This window comes from Pan paniscus, chromosome 2 (assembly GCF_029289425.2).
Source record: "Pan paniscus chromosome 2, NHGRI_mPanPan1-v2.0_pri, whole genome shotgun sequence".
Lineage (NCBI taxonomy): Eukaryota > Metazoa > Chordata > Mammalia > Primates > Hominidae > Pan > Pan paniscus.
In genome coordinates, this window is record NC_085926.1 from 4,475,391 (window position 1) to 4,489,088 (window position 13,698).

Consider the following 13,698-nt stretch of genomic DNA (forward strand, 5'->3'; position numbering starts at 1 on the left):
CAAAGCCACATAAAAAGGACCATTTTAGTCAACTCTTCACTGAAGGTTCAAATTCAAACAATCCATATCTCCTCCAATCTGAAGGTGAGATAACCCCTTCCCTGCCACACCACAGTTTCTGCCACTGCCACTCAAGCCACAAGCATAAGTGAAGTAAAGAATGACTCTATTATTCATTGGAATAACGGAACCATGTGTGGGCTACACACTTAGGCCATGTGCAGTGGGCACTGCTATTTTGGTCCATCCGGCACCCAATCCCTCTACTTCTTGTAAAATACTGAAGTTCCTTTCCAAAACCATTTCTTAAGCTTTCTAAGTGGCCCAGGGGTACTGGATGACTCTATCCTACTTCCCACCCCCCGCCAAGCCTGGCCAACCATAGCATTCTTTTGACTACGGAGATGTAATTAGGGATAGGCCCAAGACCCAATCAAAGTTCATCTTTGAACTTTTGCTGGAGCTACCAGGAAAGAACTTTTTCTCTTCTAGTTATCTTATCAGTAGGAGAAGGGACATTACCTGACAATGGAGCCGACTATGCAGAAGAGCCAAGAGATAGCCAAAGAGAAAGGCCTTGGAGATGCTGCCTGAGGCCCTGTATCCAGGTGTGTCTGGGGCCATATTTACTCTTGAACTTCCCAACTAGGGGAGCTATAAATGTCCCTTCCAGTTTTTTCCTGCTTAAGCCAGTCTTGTCTTTTTTTCACTTGCTACAAGATTGTACAAGATTTTTGTCTTGTACACAAAAATAGAATCAGCTCATACATAACTTTTTTGTGTAACTTCTCCTTTTCCTTCTTTCCTCTCCTCAACCTTAACATTAAAAGCTAAAGGCTCTTGTTCTGAGTCCCCTCTAATAAAAAATAAAATAAAATAAGCTAAAGGTTCATGAGAAAGCTGGGTGAATAAGAGAAGCATGCTCTCTGGATCTGTCCACAAACTCCTGCCTTATCTATCTACACAGGGCTTATTTATCTATACCATTCTGTCACCCTCCTGCCTCTACAGACAGACACTAATCATAGATGAAATGACATTCAAAGTTTCTTGCAGTTCTGAGCTATATGATTCCTTTAAGCCTCAGTTGCCTCATCTGTAAAGTGGGAGATGATCTCTCTCACAGGATTCTTAGGAGGATGAATACAGCAAAAGAATACTTTACAAATGTTTCTTGAAAAAGTATGTGACCTTCTCTATTCCCAAGGCAGTTTCTCAATATTGTATCCACCAAAAAAGGAAACACAGGTCATTCAAGAAATTATTACAGAATGCCTAAAATGTATAAGGCACGTGGGGGATATAGAGATTAAAACATCTAAAAATGCTTCCAATGTAGAATATCAGACAACTACAAAACTAGCACTACATTAGGGCTGGGCGCGGTGGCTCACGCCTGTAATCCCAGCACTTTGGGAGGCAGAGGCAGGTGGATCACGAAGTCAAAAGATCGAGACCATCCTGGCCAACGTGGTAAAACCCCGTCTCTACTAAAAATACAAAAATTGGCCAGGTGTGGTGGCGGGTGCCTGTAGTCCCAGCTACTTGGGAGGCTGAGGCAGGAGAATCACTTGAACCCAGGAGGCAGAGGTTGCAATGAGCCGAGATTGCGCCACTGCACTCCAGCCTGGGTGACAGAGCGAGACTCCGTCTCAAAAACAAAACAAAACAAAAAAACACTAGCAACATATTGAAGAAAATATACAAGTTGTCATCAAACAACAACAAAATAAGCTATGGGAACTGAGAGGATAGAAAAACTACTTCTTTGTAGGAGGTGGAAAGGTTTCATGGAAGAGACGGCATTCGATTGTGCCTCGTTGCCCAGGGAAGCATTACCAGTCAGAAACCTCCTCAGACAGGAAATCAAGACTGACTTTGTCCATATGTACAGACATGCCACCTACAATCTTAGCATCCCATGATCCTAAATGCCTTTCAAATAACTCTTCTAAAAGATAAAAGCAGACTAAAACATTTTGCTTCCTTGTTACAAAATCATAAGCCATGCAGAAAACTATTAGGATAATTTTCTCAATGAGAATCGTATTTTTATAACCAGAGGGAATACACATTAAATTTTTAAATGTCTATATTGTTTCCCAGACAATTCTAATTGCCATAACTTTCTAGTGAAACTGAAAATTTCTTGAGGGCAAAGCCCAGTGTTATTTCTCTGTGTCCCTCACCTTGCCACACACACTCATTGTATGAACATACAAAAACAAAAAAAGACTCATCTAAAAAGTGTTACATTAAAAAGTGTGAACATGTCACTCCCAGATCTTAAATCACTTATGTTTCCCAGCACACACCATGCATTTCCACAATGTGCCATGTGTTGATACTATTCTCCTTCTTGGAATGTCCTTGAATCTGGAATTCCATTCCCAGCTCCTAAAAATATTTCCTCCAAGGCCTAGCTCAAATGTGGCCTTTTTTTTTTGAGGCACTACTCGACTTGTCCATGAAGAATGAATTCTTTCTTCCTCTCCAGGTACTCTGGACATATTCCTCCTATAGTATTCTCACTATAGAAAAATGATACTTACGTGTGTGTCTGTGTGTGTTTGTGTGTGTGTGTGTGTGTGAGAGAGAGAGAGAGAAACACCTACCAGAGTGTAAATGCCATGTGGGTAGTGTATGGGTCTTTTTCTGTATGCCCAGCACATAGGATGAATCTTACATAACAAGTGTTATATAGTAATGTGCCAAATAAACATTTGTTTAATTAAACCAAATAAACAGAAAACAAAGAGGGGAAAAACAGGCAGAAACACCACTATGATCATTTACTTCTCCTGAAATATTGGAGTTCCTGAATTTAGAATAAATGGTAAAGTGTCAGAATTAGACCAAAGTCATCTGCACATGAACTAAAACATTTGAAACCAAGGAAAATAGAGATTAAGAACAGCCTCCTATGACATCACTGTCTTGATAACAAGACTGCTTCAGTTTCAGTCATTAAGTTCAGCCCTTGAAGGCTTGAAGGTATATTCTCATCAACCACTAATTTGTTAATAAATTGAGATGCCCCTAAGCATTGTAGAAAGCAGACTATAAGAACTGGCCAAAGATGGCCCATATAGTATCCAGTCAAGACACAAAACCACTCTATAGGGATGAAAAATGTACATTTTGTAAATGTAATCCAAAAGATTCTAACATCCACATCCCATTCTGGAACCCAGAGGAAAATAGAATGTTTAAAAATGAAAAATGTTCAATGCTTGCCAGAGGAATCTAGATAAAATTTTGAGACAGACCAATGTATATATGCAAATGAGATGGCTGCCCTATTAAAAAATAGATAAACAGATGTAAGGATTTCTCCTTAGAAAGAGGGACAGACCGGCCTGGCGCGGTGGCTCACGTTTGTAATCCCAGCACGCTGGGAGGCCAAGGCAAGCGGATCACAAGGTCAGGAGATTGAGACCATCCAGGCCAACATGGTGAAACCCCATCTCTATTAAAAATACAAAAATCAGCTGGTTATGGTGGCGTGTGCCTGTAATCCCAGCTACTTGGGAGGCTGAGGCAGGAAGGAGAATCGTTCAAACCCAGGAGGTGGAGATTGCAGTGAGCGGAGATCACGCCACTGCACTCCAGCCTGGTGACAGAGCGAGACTCCGTCTAAAAAAAAAAAAAGAAAAGAAAAAAGAAAGAGAGATTGATTATCAATTACCAGGCAAGTTAGAGAGGAATTAATATCAAGTATGGCCAATACACACTAAAACAGTAATCAGGAGTCTTCAACACACAAAAAATAAACAGTACTCCAGGACACGCTCTAAGGGGTAACAGGAAAAAAATTAAAGGCCAAAAAGTATACAGGACGGAAAAACAATGAGAAGCCCAGGTATCAACCTCCTACACTGTACACCTGAGAGACTAAATCATGGTCCTGACCCCATCACCCTCACAGTCCAGTTGGGGAGAGACATCAGCAGAAAAACATCTTTAATAATTGTTATGTCAGAATAAACACATACTACTGAGGCACGATACGGAAATATTGAAGGGGAGAGAAAGAGGAGGTCAGGTAAAACCTGCTGTGGATGTTACCTCTCACCTAAGTCCAAAATATTGGTCAGGATTAACCCAAAGGAAAGAAAAATGGAATGGGAAAAGGATAGTGTCTGCTAAGTAAACAAGAAGGAGCACTAGTTTAAGAGTCAGAAGACCTGACTTCTAGATCCATAAGTTGTTTCGACAACACATCAATATGCAAAATACCGGGCAGACAGATTGAAGTAACAGTTATTTCTTTCTTTTTTTTTTTTTTTTTTTTCGAGACGGAGTCTTGCTCTGTCGCCCAGGCTGGAGTGCAGTGGCAAGATCTCGGCTCACTGCAACCTCCGCCTCCCGGGTTCCAGCAATTATCCTGCCTCAGCCTCCCGAGCAGCTGGGATTACAGGCGCCCGCCACCACGCCTGGCTAATTTTTGTATTTTTAGTAGAGACGGGGTTTCACCATGTTGGCCAGGCTGGTCTCGAACTCCTGACCTCGTGATCCGCGCGCTTCGGCCTCCCAAAGTGCTGCGTTTACAGGCATGTGCGCCACCGCGCCCGGCCACTAAGTTATTTATATATCCCGGCACCTAACACATACAGGCGCTAAGCAAGACAGATAAATAATAGTAATAAAACAACTACAGTTTGCTTAGCCCTTCCTAAGTGCTAAAGTGCTAAGAATAGCAGGATAAACCATTCAAGCCCTTGTCCTCAAGCAGAGTGTACTCGAGGAGACTACAGATAAGTATACAACAACCCTGTTGAAGATACTGAGACCCAGGATCCTAATTTATTCCGTTAATAAGAGAGGAAATGGTGATTTAAACCATAATTTGATTGCCTTAAAATTATGAGATCCTCATTAAGAGAACAGGTTGGAGGGAGGAAGAAATAGGGGGTAAAGAAGTAACAATAACCCTCAAACCAAACTCCCTAATGGTCAATGAAATGGAGTCTTCCGGTGAGGCACGGAGAAGGAACTCCTCATACGGGAACAGCAGGTGCTCGATTTGGGGTGTGGTTATAACCTTTACTTCCCTTCCTACTAGTGCCTTGCTTTGCCTACTCCAACCCCGTCCAGGAACCGAGCAGCCCCCACCCGCCTCGGAGGAATCGATGGAGCACCTTTGAGTGCGCGAGTTGCCGCTCTCCGGGTACCGGGCCCGGAGCGTTAGCCTCCCGCGAGTATCGGTGAGCGGCTGCCGAACTGCCATGGGCGCCAGGCCGCTGGGGCGTGCCGCAGCCGCAAGAACCCGCAAGGGACCCCGCGCCCTCACCGGTCCCGGCCTCCTCGCTCCCTGCCGCTCCACACAGCAGCGAGAGCAGCAGCAGCAAGAGGACGAGACCCAGCTCAGGGCAGCGTCCACAAACCAGCCCTAGTGCGGGCGCAGCCATGTTGTCCCGCGGGCCATGTGACCCGGTTGGTCACGTGGATGAGCCCTCCTTAAAGGGGCAGAATTTTGAGCTGACTTAACGAAGTCGCCAGGAGAGTTGCTCTTCAGCTTTCTTCAGGTACTTCTTTGGCGCTCCTGCTGGCCTGTGCTAACGTCAAAACGCAGCAAAACACAAAACTCCACAAAACTCAAGGCCTTCCACAGACTGTGCACCCCTTTGTGATTTCTTGGTTGAAAAATAACAGTCAAATTTGCTGGGCATTTGCTAAGTGCCAGAGTACTATGCTAAGCACTTCACTTTTTAAAATCTCATTTAATCCTCACAAAGACCCAGTAATGGCGCGCTTGTACTCCCAGCTACTCGGGAGGCCAAGGCAGGAGAATCGTTTGAACCTGGGAGGCGGAGGTTTCAGTGAGCCGAGATCCCGCCACTGCACTCCAGCCTGGGCAACAGAGCAAGACTCCGTCTCAAAAAAAAAAAAAGAGAAATACAATACGGAATCAGAATCCGTGGGGACTGGACACAGCAATCCAGGGTTTCACAAGCTCTCCAGATGATTCTAATGCACACTTAAGTTTAAGAACCACTGTTCTACAGTTCCGTAATCGAACAAAATGCAAAACCAAAACAAAAAGAAGATGAAGGAAAAACTTACAGATTAAAAAATAACATAGCAGCCGGGCGCGGTGGCTCAAGCCTGTAATCCCAGCACTTTGGGAGGCCGAGGCGGGTGGATCACGAGGGCAGGAGATCAAGACCATCCTGGCTAACACGGTGAAACCCCATCTCTACTAAAAAATACAAAAAATTAGCCCGGCGTGGTGGCGGGCGCCTGTAGTCCCAGCTACTCGGGAGGCTGAGGCAGGAGAATGGCGTGAACCCGGGAGGTGGAGCTTGCAGTGAGCCGAGATGGCGCCACCGCACTCCAGCCTGGGGACAGAGCAAGACTCCATCTGAAAAAAAAAAAAAAAAAAAAAAAAAACATAGCAGCCAGCTGCAATATGTGAACCTTATCTAAATACTAATTCAAACCTACTGAGTTCAAAATTTTTGAGATAATCAGGGAAATTTAACCACTAAGTCAAATTATAATATTTGATAAAATTAAGGAATTGCTGTAAATTTTGTTTTTAGGCTTTTAGGAGTAATAATGGTATTTGTGGCTATGTTTTTGAAAAGAATCCCCTCACTGAGGTACACACACACTCACTGAGGTATACACACACACACACACACACACATATATATGGATAAAAATACAGGCAGTCAAAGATTTGCTTCCCAAAAAATGGGTAATCAGGGTCTAGCTAAAGATGAAGCATGATTGGCCATGAGTTGATAACTGTCATAGCCGGTTGATGGGCATCTGGGTGTTTATTGCACTATTCTAATGTAGTATCTCTGAATTTTTTTAGCATAAAGAAAAGACCAGCCAGGCACCGTGTCTCAAGCCTGTAATCCCAGCACTTTAGGAGGCCGAGGCAGGAGAATCGCTAGAGGCCAGGAGCTTGAGACCAGCCTGGGCAACACAGCAAGACCTTGTCTCTACAAAAAATTAAGAAAATTAACTGGCCATGGTGACGCACACCTGTGGTCCTGGCTACTTCGGAGGCTGAGGCAGGAGGATCACTTGAGCCTGGTAGGCAGAGGCTGCAGTGAGCCGTGATTGTGCCACTGCACTCCAGCTTGGGTGACAAAGTGAGACCATGTCTCAAAAAAAAAAAAAAAAGGCCTTTTCTCCTTGTTGACTATTTTACAGTTTGCCAAGGCCTTTCACACATTTTCTCATTTGAGATTACAACCACTTGGCAAGAAATGTATTATTACTATACTCATTTCAAAATTGATGAAGCTAAAAGGTCAATACCTTAACCAAGGTTGTATGTATTTACTGTGCATAATATATAGTCAAGGTCTAGGTCAACGGTAATCTTTGTTCGCCTCCTTCAAATATCAGTCTCAGCACATGCTGTGTCAGCTGCGCTTCAGAGACCTGAACTTCTTTGATTCATGGTCCAGCTACACCATTAGGCTATAACCTCCATGAAGGTAAGGCAGGAGCCTATTTGTTTGCCACTGTATCAGCAAAATCAGGCCAAGCCTGGCACTTGATCACTCAGTGTGAACATTTATTAAATTATGGATAAGTGAATGAACAAATGAAGTAACGATTAGCTCTTTCTCTTAAGGGGAAGCAAATTGTGGAGAAAATAATATAGGTCTTAGACTCACAAAGAGCTGTGGTTAAAGCTGGCCACTTTACATGAAGTATGACCTAGGCAAATTATTTCACCTTTCTGAGCCTCTATTACTTCATGTGTGAAATGGGAATAATAATTCCTTTTTCTTATAGATTTTATGGGGAATAAATAACACGAAGTATATAAAAGGTGTAGCCTGGTACCTGACATTTAACATATCTCAAAAATAACTTTGCTATTACTAATCATTATCAAAGATGGAACTTTGTTGGTTCTCCAGGACGATCATTCTTTTGTCTCAGGCTAACTTTTTAGTCACTAATCAATGAGTATGAGATTGATGAGAGATTTCTCATCAATATTTTCCACTCTAATATTTTCCTCCTATCAGTGAGGAGGCTTGTTCTAAAAATTAAGAGGTAAAAAGTCCAACTCAGCCATCAGCTCGTACGAATTAGTGTAATTATATAAAATATCTCTCACCCTCCGTCTCTCATGTGAGCTCCTTCTGCATTTTGTAGCCTTTCTTGCTCCTTCTATCTCATGAAGCTGGGAGGATGAAAGACCCCAGTCCTGAAAGCAGCTTGTCTGCTCACTGAACATCAAAGAGGTCAGCATGGCTACAGTGGAGTGAGCAAGGGGGAGAGAAAAAAGGAAAGGAGATCAGAAAGGTAACATTGGGCCAAGTTATGGATGTTCTGGTAAGCTTTTACTGTGGAAGTTGGTGCCACTGCAGTGTTGAGAAGACACCTGACACTTTTCCTGCTGAGCAGCATCAATTTTCCTACCAGGTTAGAGGCTTCTCTTGCTTTCTGGTTCCTGAACACAGGGAATGCAAAGTGCCCTGATGGTAGCCATGGCTTGTAGTTCAATGGGACCCTGGTTGTGTCCACAGAAAGACAGCATCCCTTTGTGGATCAGGACCTCCAGCTCTGCAGAGCTCAGAGTTGCAGGGATGGGAGAACAAAATCCCAGTGGGTCAGTAGGAGTAATAGTAAGTGGGGCTACTTCTACTTCCACCTCTTGGTGGAACCTATATATTCTTCCTACGTGGGGACAAGTCTGACATCTCTAATTGAGTGCGTATACTGCATCCTTATAGATGGCCCCATCTTTGCAGGAAATTGCATCCAAGCTGGCGTTTCAGCTGTGCTTTCAGTAAGCCATTTTCACCCTTTACGAGGCCAGCTGCTTTGGGTTTGTATTGTAAGGGATAAAACCATTGGATTCTGTGATCATGGCCTACCCCTGCACCTCCTTCACTGTGAAGTGGGTCCCCGGTCAGATGCCATGTGGTGTAGGAATATATGCCTATGCATAAGGCATTCTGAAAGCCCTCAGACAGTGATGCTGCCTGAGGCTCTTGGAGTAGGAAAGGCACAAGTCAAAATGTTATCTACTTCACACGTGCAGGACACTTGGCTCCACTTTTTGGGTTTGATGAATAATGTTGATATGAATATTCATGTACAAGTTTTTGTTTGCACATGTTTTCATTTGTCTTCATATATACTAGAAGTGAGATTGCTGGGTCATATGGAAATTCTAACCTTTTGGGTTTGGGTTTAAAAAAAAACAAAACAAAACAGGATCTTGCCCTGCTACCCAGGCTGGAGTGCTGGAGTGCAGTGGCATGATCACAGCTCACTGCAGCCTCAACCTCCTGGGCTTGAGAAATCCTCCTACCTCAGCCTCCAGGATCACAAGCTGCTACCACACCCAGGTCATTTTATTATTTTTTTTATAAAGATGAAGTCTCACTATGTTGCCCAGGCTGGTCCCGAACTCCTGGCCTCAAGTGATCCTCCTAACTTGGCCTCCCAAAGTGCTGGGATTATAGGTGTGAGCCACCACTCCTGGTCTTGTTTAACCTTCTGAGGAATTGCCAGACTTTTCCAAAGTGGCTGCACCATTTTACATCCCCACTAACAATGTATGAGGCGTCCAATTTCTCCATAACGTAGTTAATTCTTCCACCTCCTGCAGAGTAAAATCTCTTTCTCCTTTATCAGGCCCAGCCTACCCTCAGCCAGGTTATACTGAAACTTGACCCTGGTTATAACCTGGCAGCCACAAGAGGATGTAGAGGCACTTTCTTGGGGGTGGGAGGCTGTTGTTTTTAAGCAGAAAAAAAAAAAAAAAGTTCTGGTATATGCAGTATTTTCCACATGTGGAAACTACTGGTTCTCAGTAGGGAGGCTACCTCTGCGAGCTCCCTCTGGGGTCCCAAAGGAGTCTGCAGAGCCACATTTCACAGGGCCATCCACCTAGATGTCCCTGCCCCACTTTTCAGGTTCCAGGCCCCATGTTTTTCCAACCAGATTCCTGAATTTAGCATAGGAGACCTACTTTGGCTGAGCATCCAAACATCTGTGGTGGAGCTGTGGGTTCTGCCGCTCAGCTGGGTCTGCTCTTGCACAGCAGGAGAAGACTTCTTTGCAAATTACCAAAGAGACCCTCTGGCTCTCACACTTGGTTCTCAGCTGTTTATTAACTGCTCTCAGTTTCTCATTATCCCTTGTAGAGAGGGTCAGTGCAGCTTGGTAATAACCAGCCAATTCCATTAACCTTGCATTCATTGTTCCTCTACACTTCTCAAACTCCTGAGTCAGCATGCTGGCACAGGCGTTCCTTTTCACCTGGACATTTTCCCAGGTCACTGCCAGTAACATTTTTAGCAGCTGGGCCTTGTGCCCAAAAATAATCATACCCCACTCAAGATGGGATCCTTATCACCAGGCAGGCAGTGGGTGACCCAGTCCCCAAACTCCACTTTACCACCTGCTTTCTCAGACTACTCACACTACCAATTGTGTCAGTGTGGTTCCTCTTAAAAAGAGAGGCCAAGAGGTCATTAAAAATGCAAGAGAAAGCCAGGCATGGTGGTGCACCTGTAGTTGCAGTTGAGCCCAGGAGTTCAAAGCCAACCTGGGTAACAGCGAGATCTCACCTCTAAAAAGAAAAAGAAAAGAAAAAAAAACATTAAAAAGGAAAAAAAGGAAAAAAAAGAGAGAAAAAAGGAGAAAAAGAGAAGAAAGGAAAAGAAAAAGAAAAAAGAATAAAAAAAAAGAAAAAGAAATGCAAGAAATCCTATGGGGTTGGGGGGAGGGTCGCACCTGTGAAACCCCAAGAAGAGAGGGAATAGGAAGGAATCAGAAGGGAAAGCCTCCAAACTGAATACAAGTCCTACCTGTGGAAGGAGGGAGGCAGGAAGGAACATGGAGGAGGAAAAGCCTCTGAGTCTGGTACTGCACTGAGAAAGTCTAGTCCAGGTCAACCAGAAGTCCAGAGCAAAGGCTGCTTATTAGAGGAGTTATGCATTGAGCCAAAATGGTGAACCCTATTCTTCCCACCAGGTTCAATCATTTGATAGAGCTGCCCAGGAAGAGCGTGGCCTCAGTTGGAACACTGGCCAATCCTACAAGAGCTCTGCTGTGGGCTCTCCATTGACTGTACACCTTGAGGCAGGTTCTGTCTTGAAGAGCAATCTCAGCACATACTCCTGGGCTGCCACACTGTGGCCAAGAGGGTCCTCCATGATCTAGCCCCTGCCTTCCTTTCTGATCTCTTCTTCCATCAAATTGTCCTTTGCTCACCATGCTCTGGCCATGGTATCCTTCTTACTGCTCCTGGAACACATCAAGCACAGCCCTACCTCAGGGTCTTTGTACTTGCTGTTCCTTCTACCTGCAATATCCTACTTTTTTCAAAGCTGGCTCTTTCTTGTCATGCAGGTCTCAGTACAAACCTTATCTCCTCAGAGGAACCTTCCCTGATTCTCAAATGCAAAATAACCCTTTCCCATTCTGCTCTTTTACCTCACCTCCTTTATTGTCTTTATAGCTCTTGTCACTATCTGAAATGATTTCTTTTGTTCCTCTGTCTCCCCATGGGGGCAGCTATAGCATCTTCAGGATTCAATGCTGTAACCTCAATGGCTAGAACAACACTTGGTATGTATAAGTGCTAAGTAAATATTTACTGAATGAATGAATATATCATCCAATGAATAAAAACCTTCATGGTCTTGGTCCAAGTAGAAACTTGCTGCCTGACAGTGTTATACTCACATAGACATTTGAAATGTGGCTTTCCATTTTTACATCCAGGAGGGCCTGCAAGATGGATATAATAGTACCCAAGGATTGTATGAAGATTCTCATTAATTCATTAGACAAGTGTTTATTGAGTGTCAACTAGTAGCCAAGCACTATTCCAGGCACTGAGAATACATCAGTGAAAAAAAAAAACAGAAAAGAATTCTTGCCCTTGTGAAAATGACATTAAATAACTTAAACCCTGTGACATACAACATTGCTTGGTGCATAAGAATAGCTCAAGAGTTTTTAGTTATTATTTCTATTGTCAACCCATTTAATATCTAAACTGAGCATTTCAAAGTATTTAAAAAAAAAAAAGGACACCTTCCTCTATACTTAGAGAGTAAAAGAGAGAAGTCCAAATAATTAGAGGTAGAAAAAAATTGTCCATATGGTTCTTTCTTTGGACTGTCTTTGGAGCCCTTTATTGGTGAAATTATCTGATTGGAAAGCCTATTAATTTAGGCTTTTTAGTTTTACTAGTTTGCGCTGTAGTTTGTGCTGTGGAGAAAGTTATGTACAGAGAATGTTTCATTTTGGTTTGTTCATTTCCTCTTTTCTTTTTTCTTTTTTTTCTTTTTTTTTTTCTTTTTCTTTTTTTTTTTTTTGAGACGGAGTCTGGCTCTGTCGCCCAGGCTGGAGTGCAGTGGTGCGATCTCGGCTCACTGCAAGCTCCGCCTCCCGGGTTCACGCCATTCTCCTGCCTCAGCCTCCCGAGTAGCTGGGACTACAGGCGCCCGCCACCACGCCCGGCTAATTTTTTTGTATTTTTAGTAGAGATGGGGTTTCACCGTGTTAGCCAGGATGGTCTGGATCTCCTGACCTCGTGGTCCACCTGCCTCGGCCTCCCAGAGCGCTGGGATTACAGGCGTGAGCCACCACGCCCCGCCCTCTTTTCTTTTTCAAATGCTTCTGGTCTTACTTTCCCCACTCCTTGAAAGCACCGGGGTGGGGGTGCAGGGCATGGGGAAAGACTTCCTTAAAGAAAATGCAAAGAAAAGATACATTTTAAGAATACACAGGACAGAAGCTGCAGACAACAGAATGATTAGTTTCAGAAGGCACTGGCACATTGTGAAAAACAGAACCAGGAGTCGGCTTAGAGGCTGCAGCAGCTCTGGGACCTCAGCAGCGGACTTTCTTCAGCTTCACTCTGCTGCTCTCCTGGTTCATTCCCCAGCTCTCCAAGGTCTGCTTTTCCCTGCACACTTATTTTTTCTCTTCCAGTTGGCTTGCCTTCTTCCCCCTCTCCTCGTTGTCTTTTTGTCATTGTTGTTTTTGGCTTCACAGCTTCTGCTTAGTCACAGTTCCTGTTCCCAGCATGTTCCTGACCCTTCGTGGCCTCAATGCTACTGCACAGCCTCATTCAGCATCACTGTTTCCCCATTCACCTGCCACAAAGGGGAAGCCTGGTTTGCCCAGCTCCTCTTTCTCTCACCACAAGACACCATAGACCAATAGGAAGCCTATGCTTTAGCTGCATTTGAGTCACGTAGCTATTTCTGGTCCAATCAGTTGCAATTGGGTCAGGCAAACCTGTAGCTTGCATCAGACTCACTTAGGGGCCTTCTTAAAGCAATGATTGCTGGGGATGCCACCATATTCAGTACGTCTTGGGTGGGACCCAAAAATTCACATTTCTGACAAGCTCCAAGATGATGCTAATCCATACATTTTGCAAACTACTGCGTTCACAAAATAAGCCACTAGTTCTACCCCTTACTACCTGTGCTGGGTGGGGCACTTTTCTCTTAGCAATGCTAGCAGCATTACAGGCATTGTGATGGACAACTCCAGTACAGCCTGTAATTATTCTCCTCCAAACTTACCGTTTGTCTTCCTGATGTTCCTGGGCAGTGGTGTTTGGAGAGAAGGGTGAGAAGTAGCCAGAACGGCACCAAAAGAAATTTAGAGCAAGTGAAAGATGCTTTATGTGCCTTTGGAAAGAGAGAGGAAGAAATAATAGAAGAAATCACAGTCATGAGT

General features: G+C 44.0%; 1 protein-coding gene across 6 annotated transcripts in view; it reads right to left on the reverse strand.

Moving 5' to 3' along the window:
• Positions 1 to 5,457, reverse strand: part of SUMF1 (sulfatase modifying factor 1) — a 696,570-nt gene extending 691,113 nt beyond the window's left edge. For 5 of the 6 annotated variants that reach the window (XR_010111383.1, XR_010111382.1, XM_055109476.2 and 2 more), the window contains exon 1: positions 5,142 to 5,450. Coding sequence is in view for 4 of the 6 variants with exons in the window: in XM_055109476.2 (XP_054965451.1) it covers positions 5,142 to 5,411 (270 nt within the window). In the remaining 2 variants the exon portion in view is untranslated. Of the gene's footprint in view, positions 1 to 5,141 lie in introns of all 6 variants that reach the window. The other variant, XM_003831223.5, reaches the window with a different exon arrangement.
• Positions 5,458 to 13,698: the final 8,241 nt, after the last annotated feature.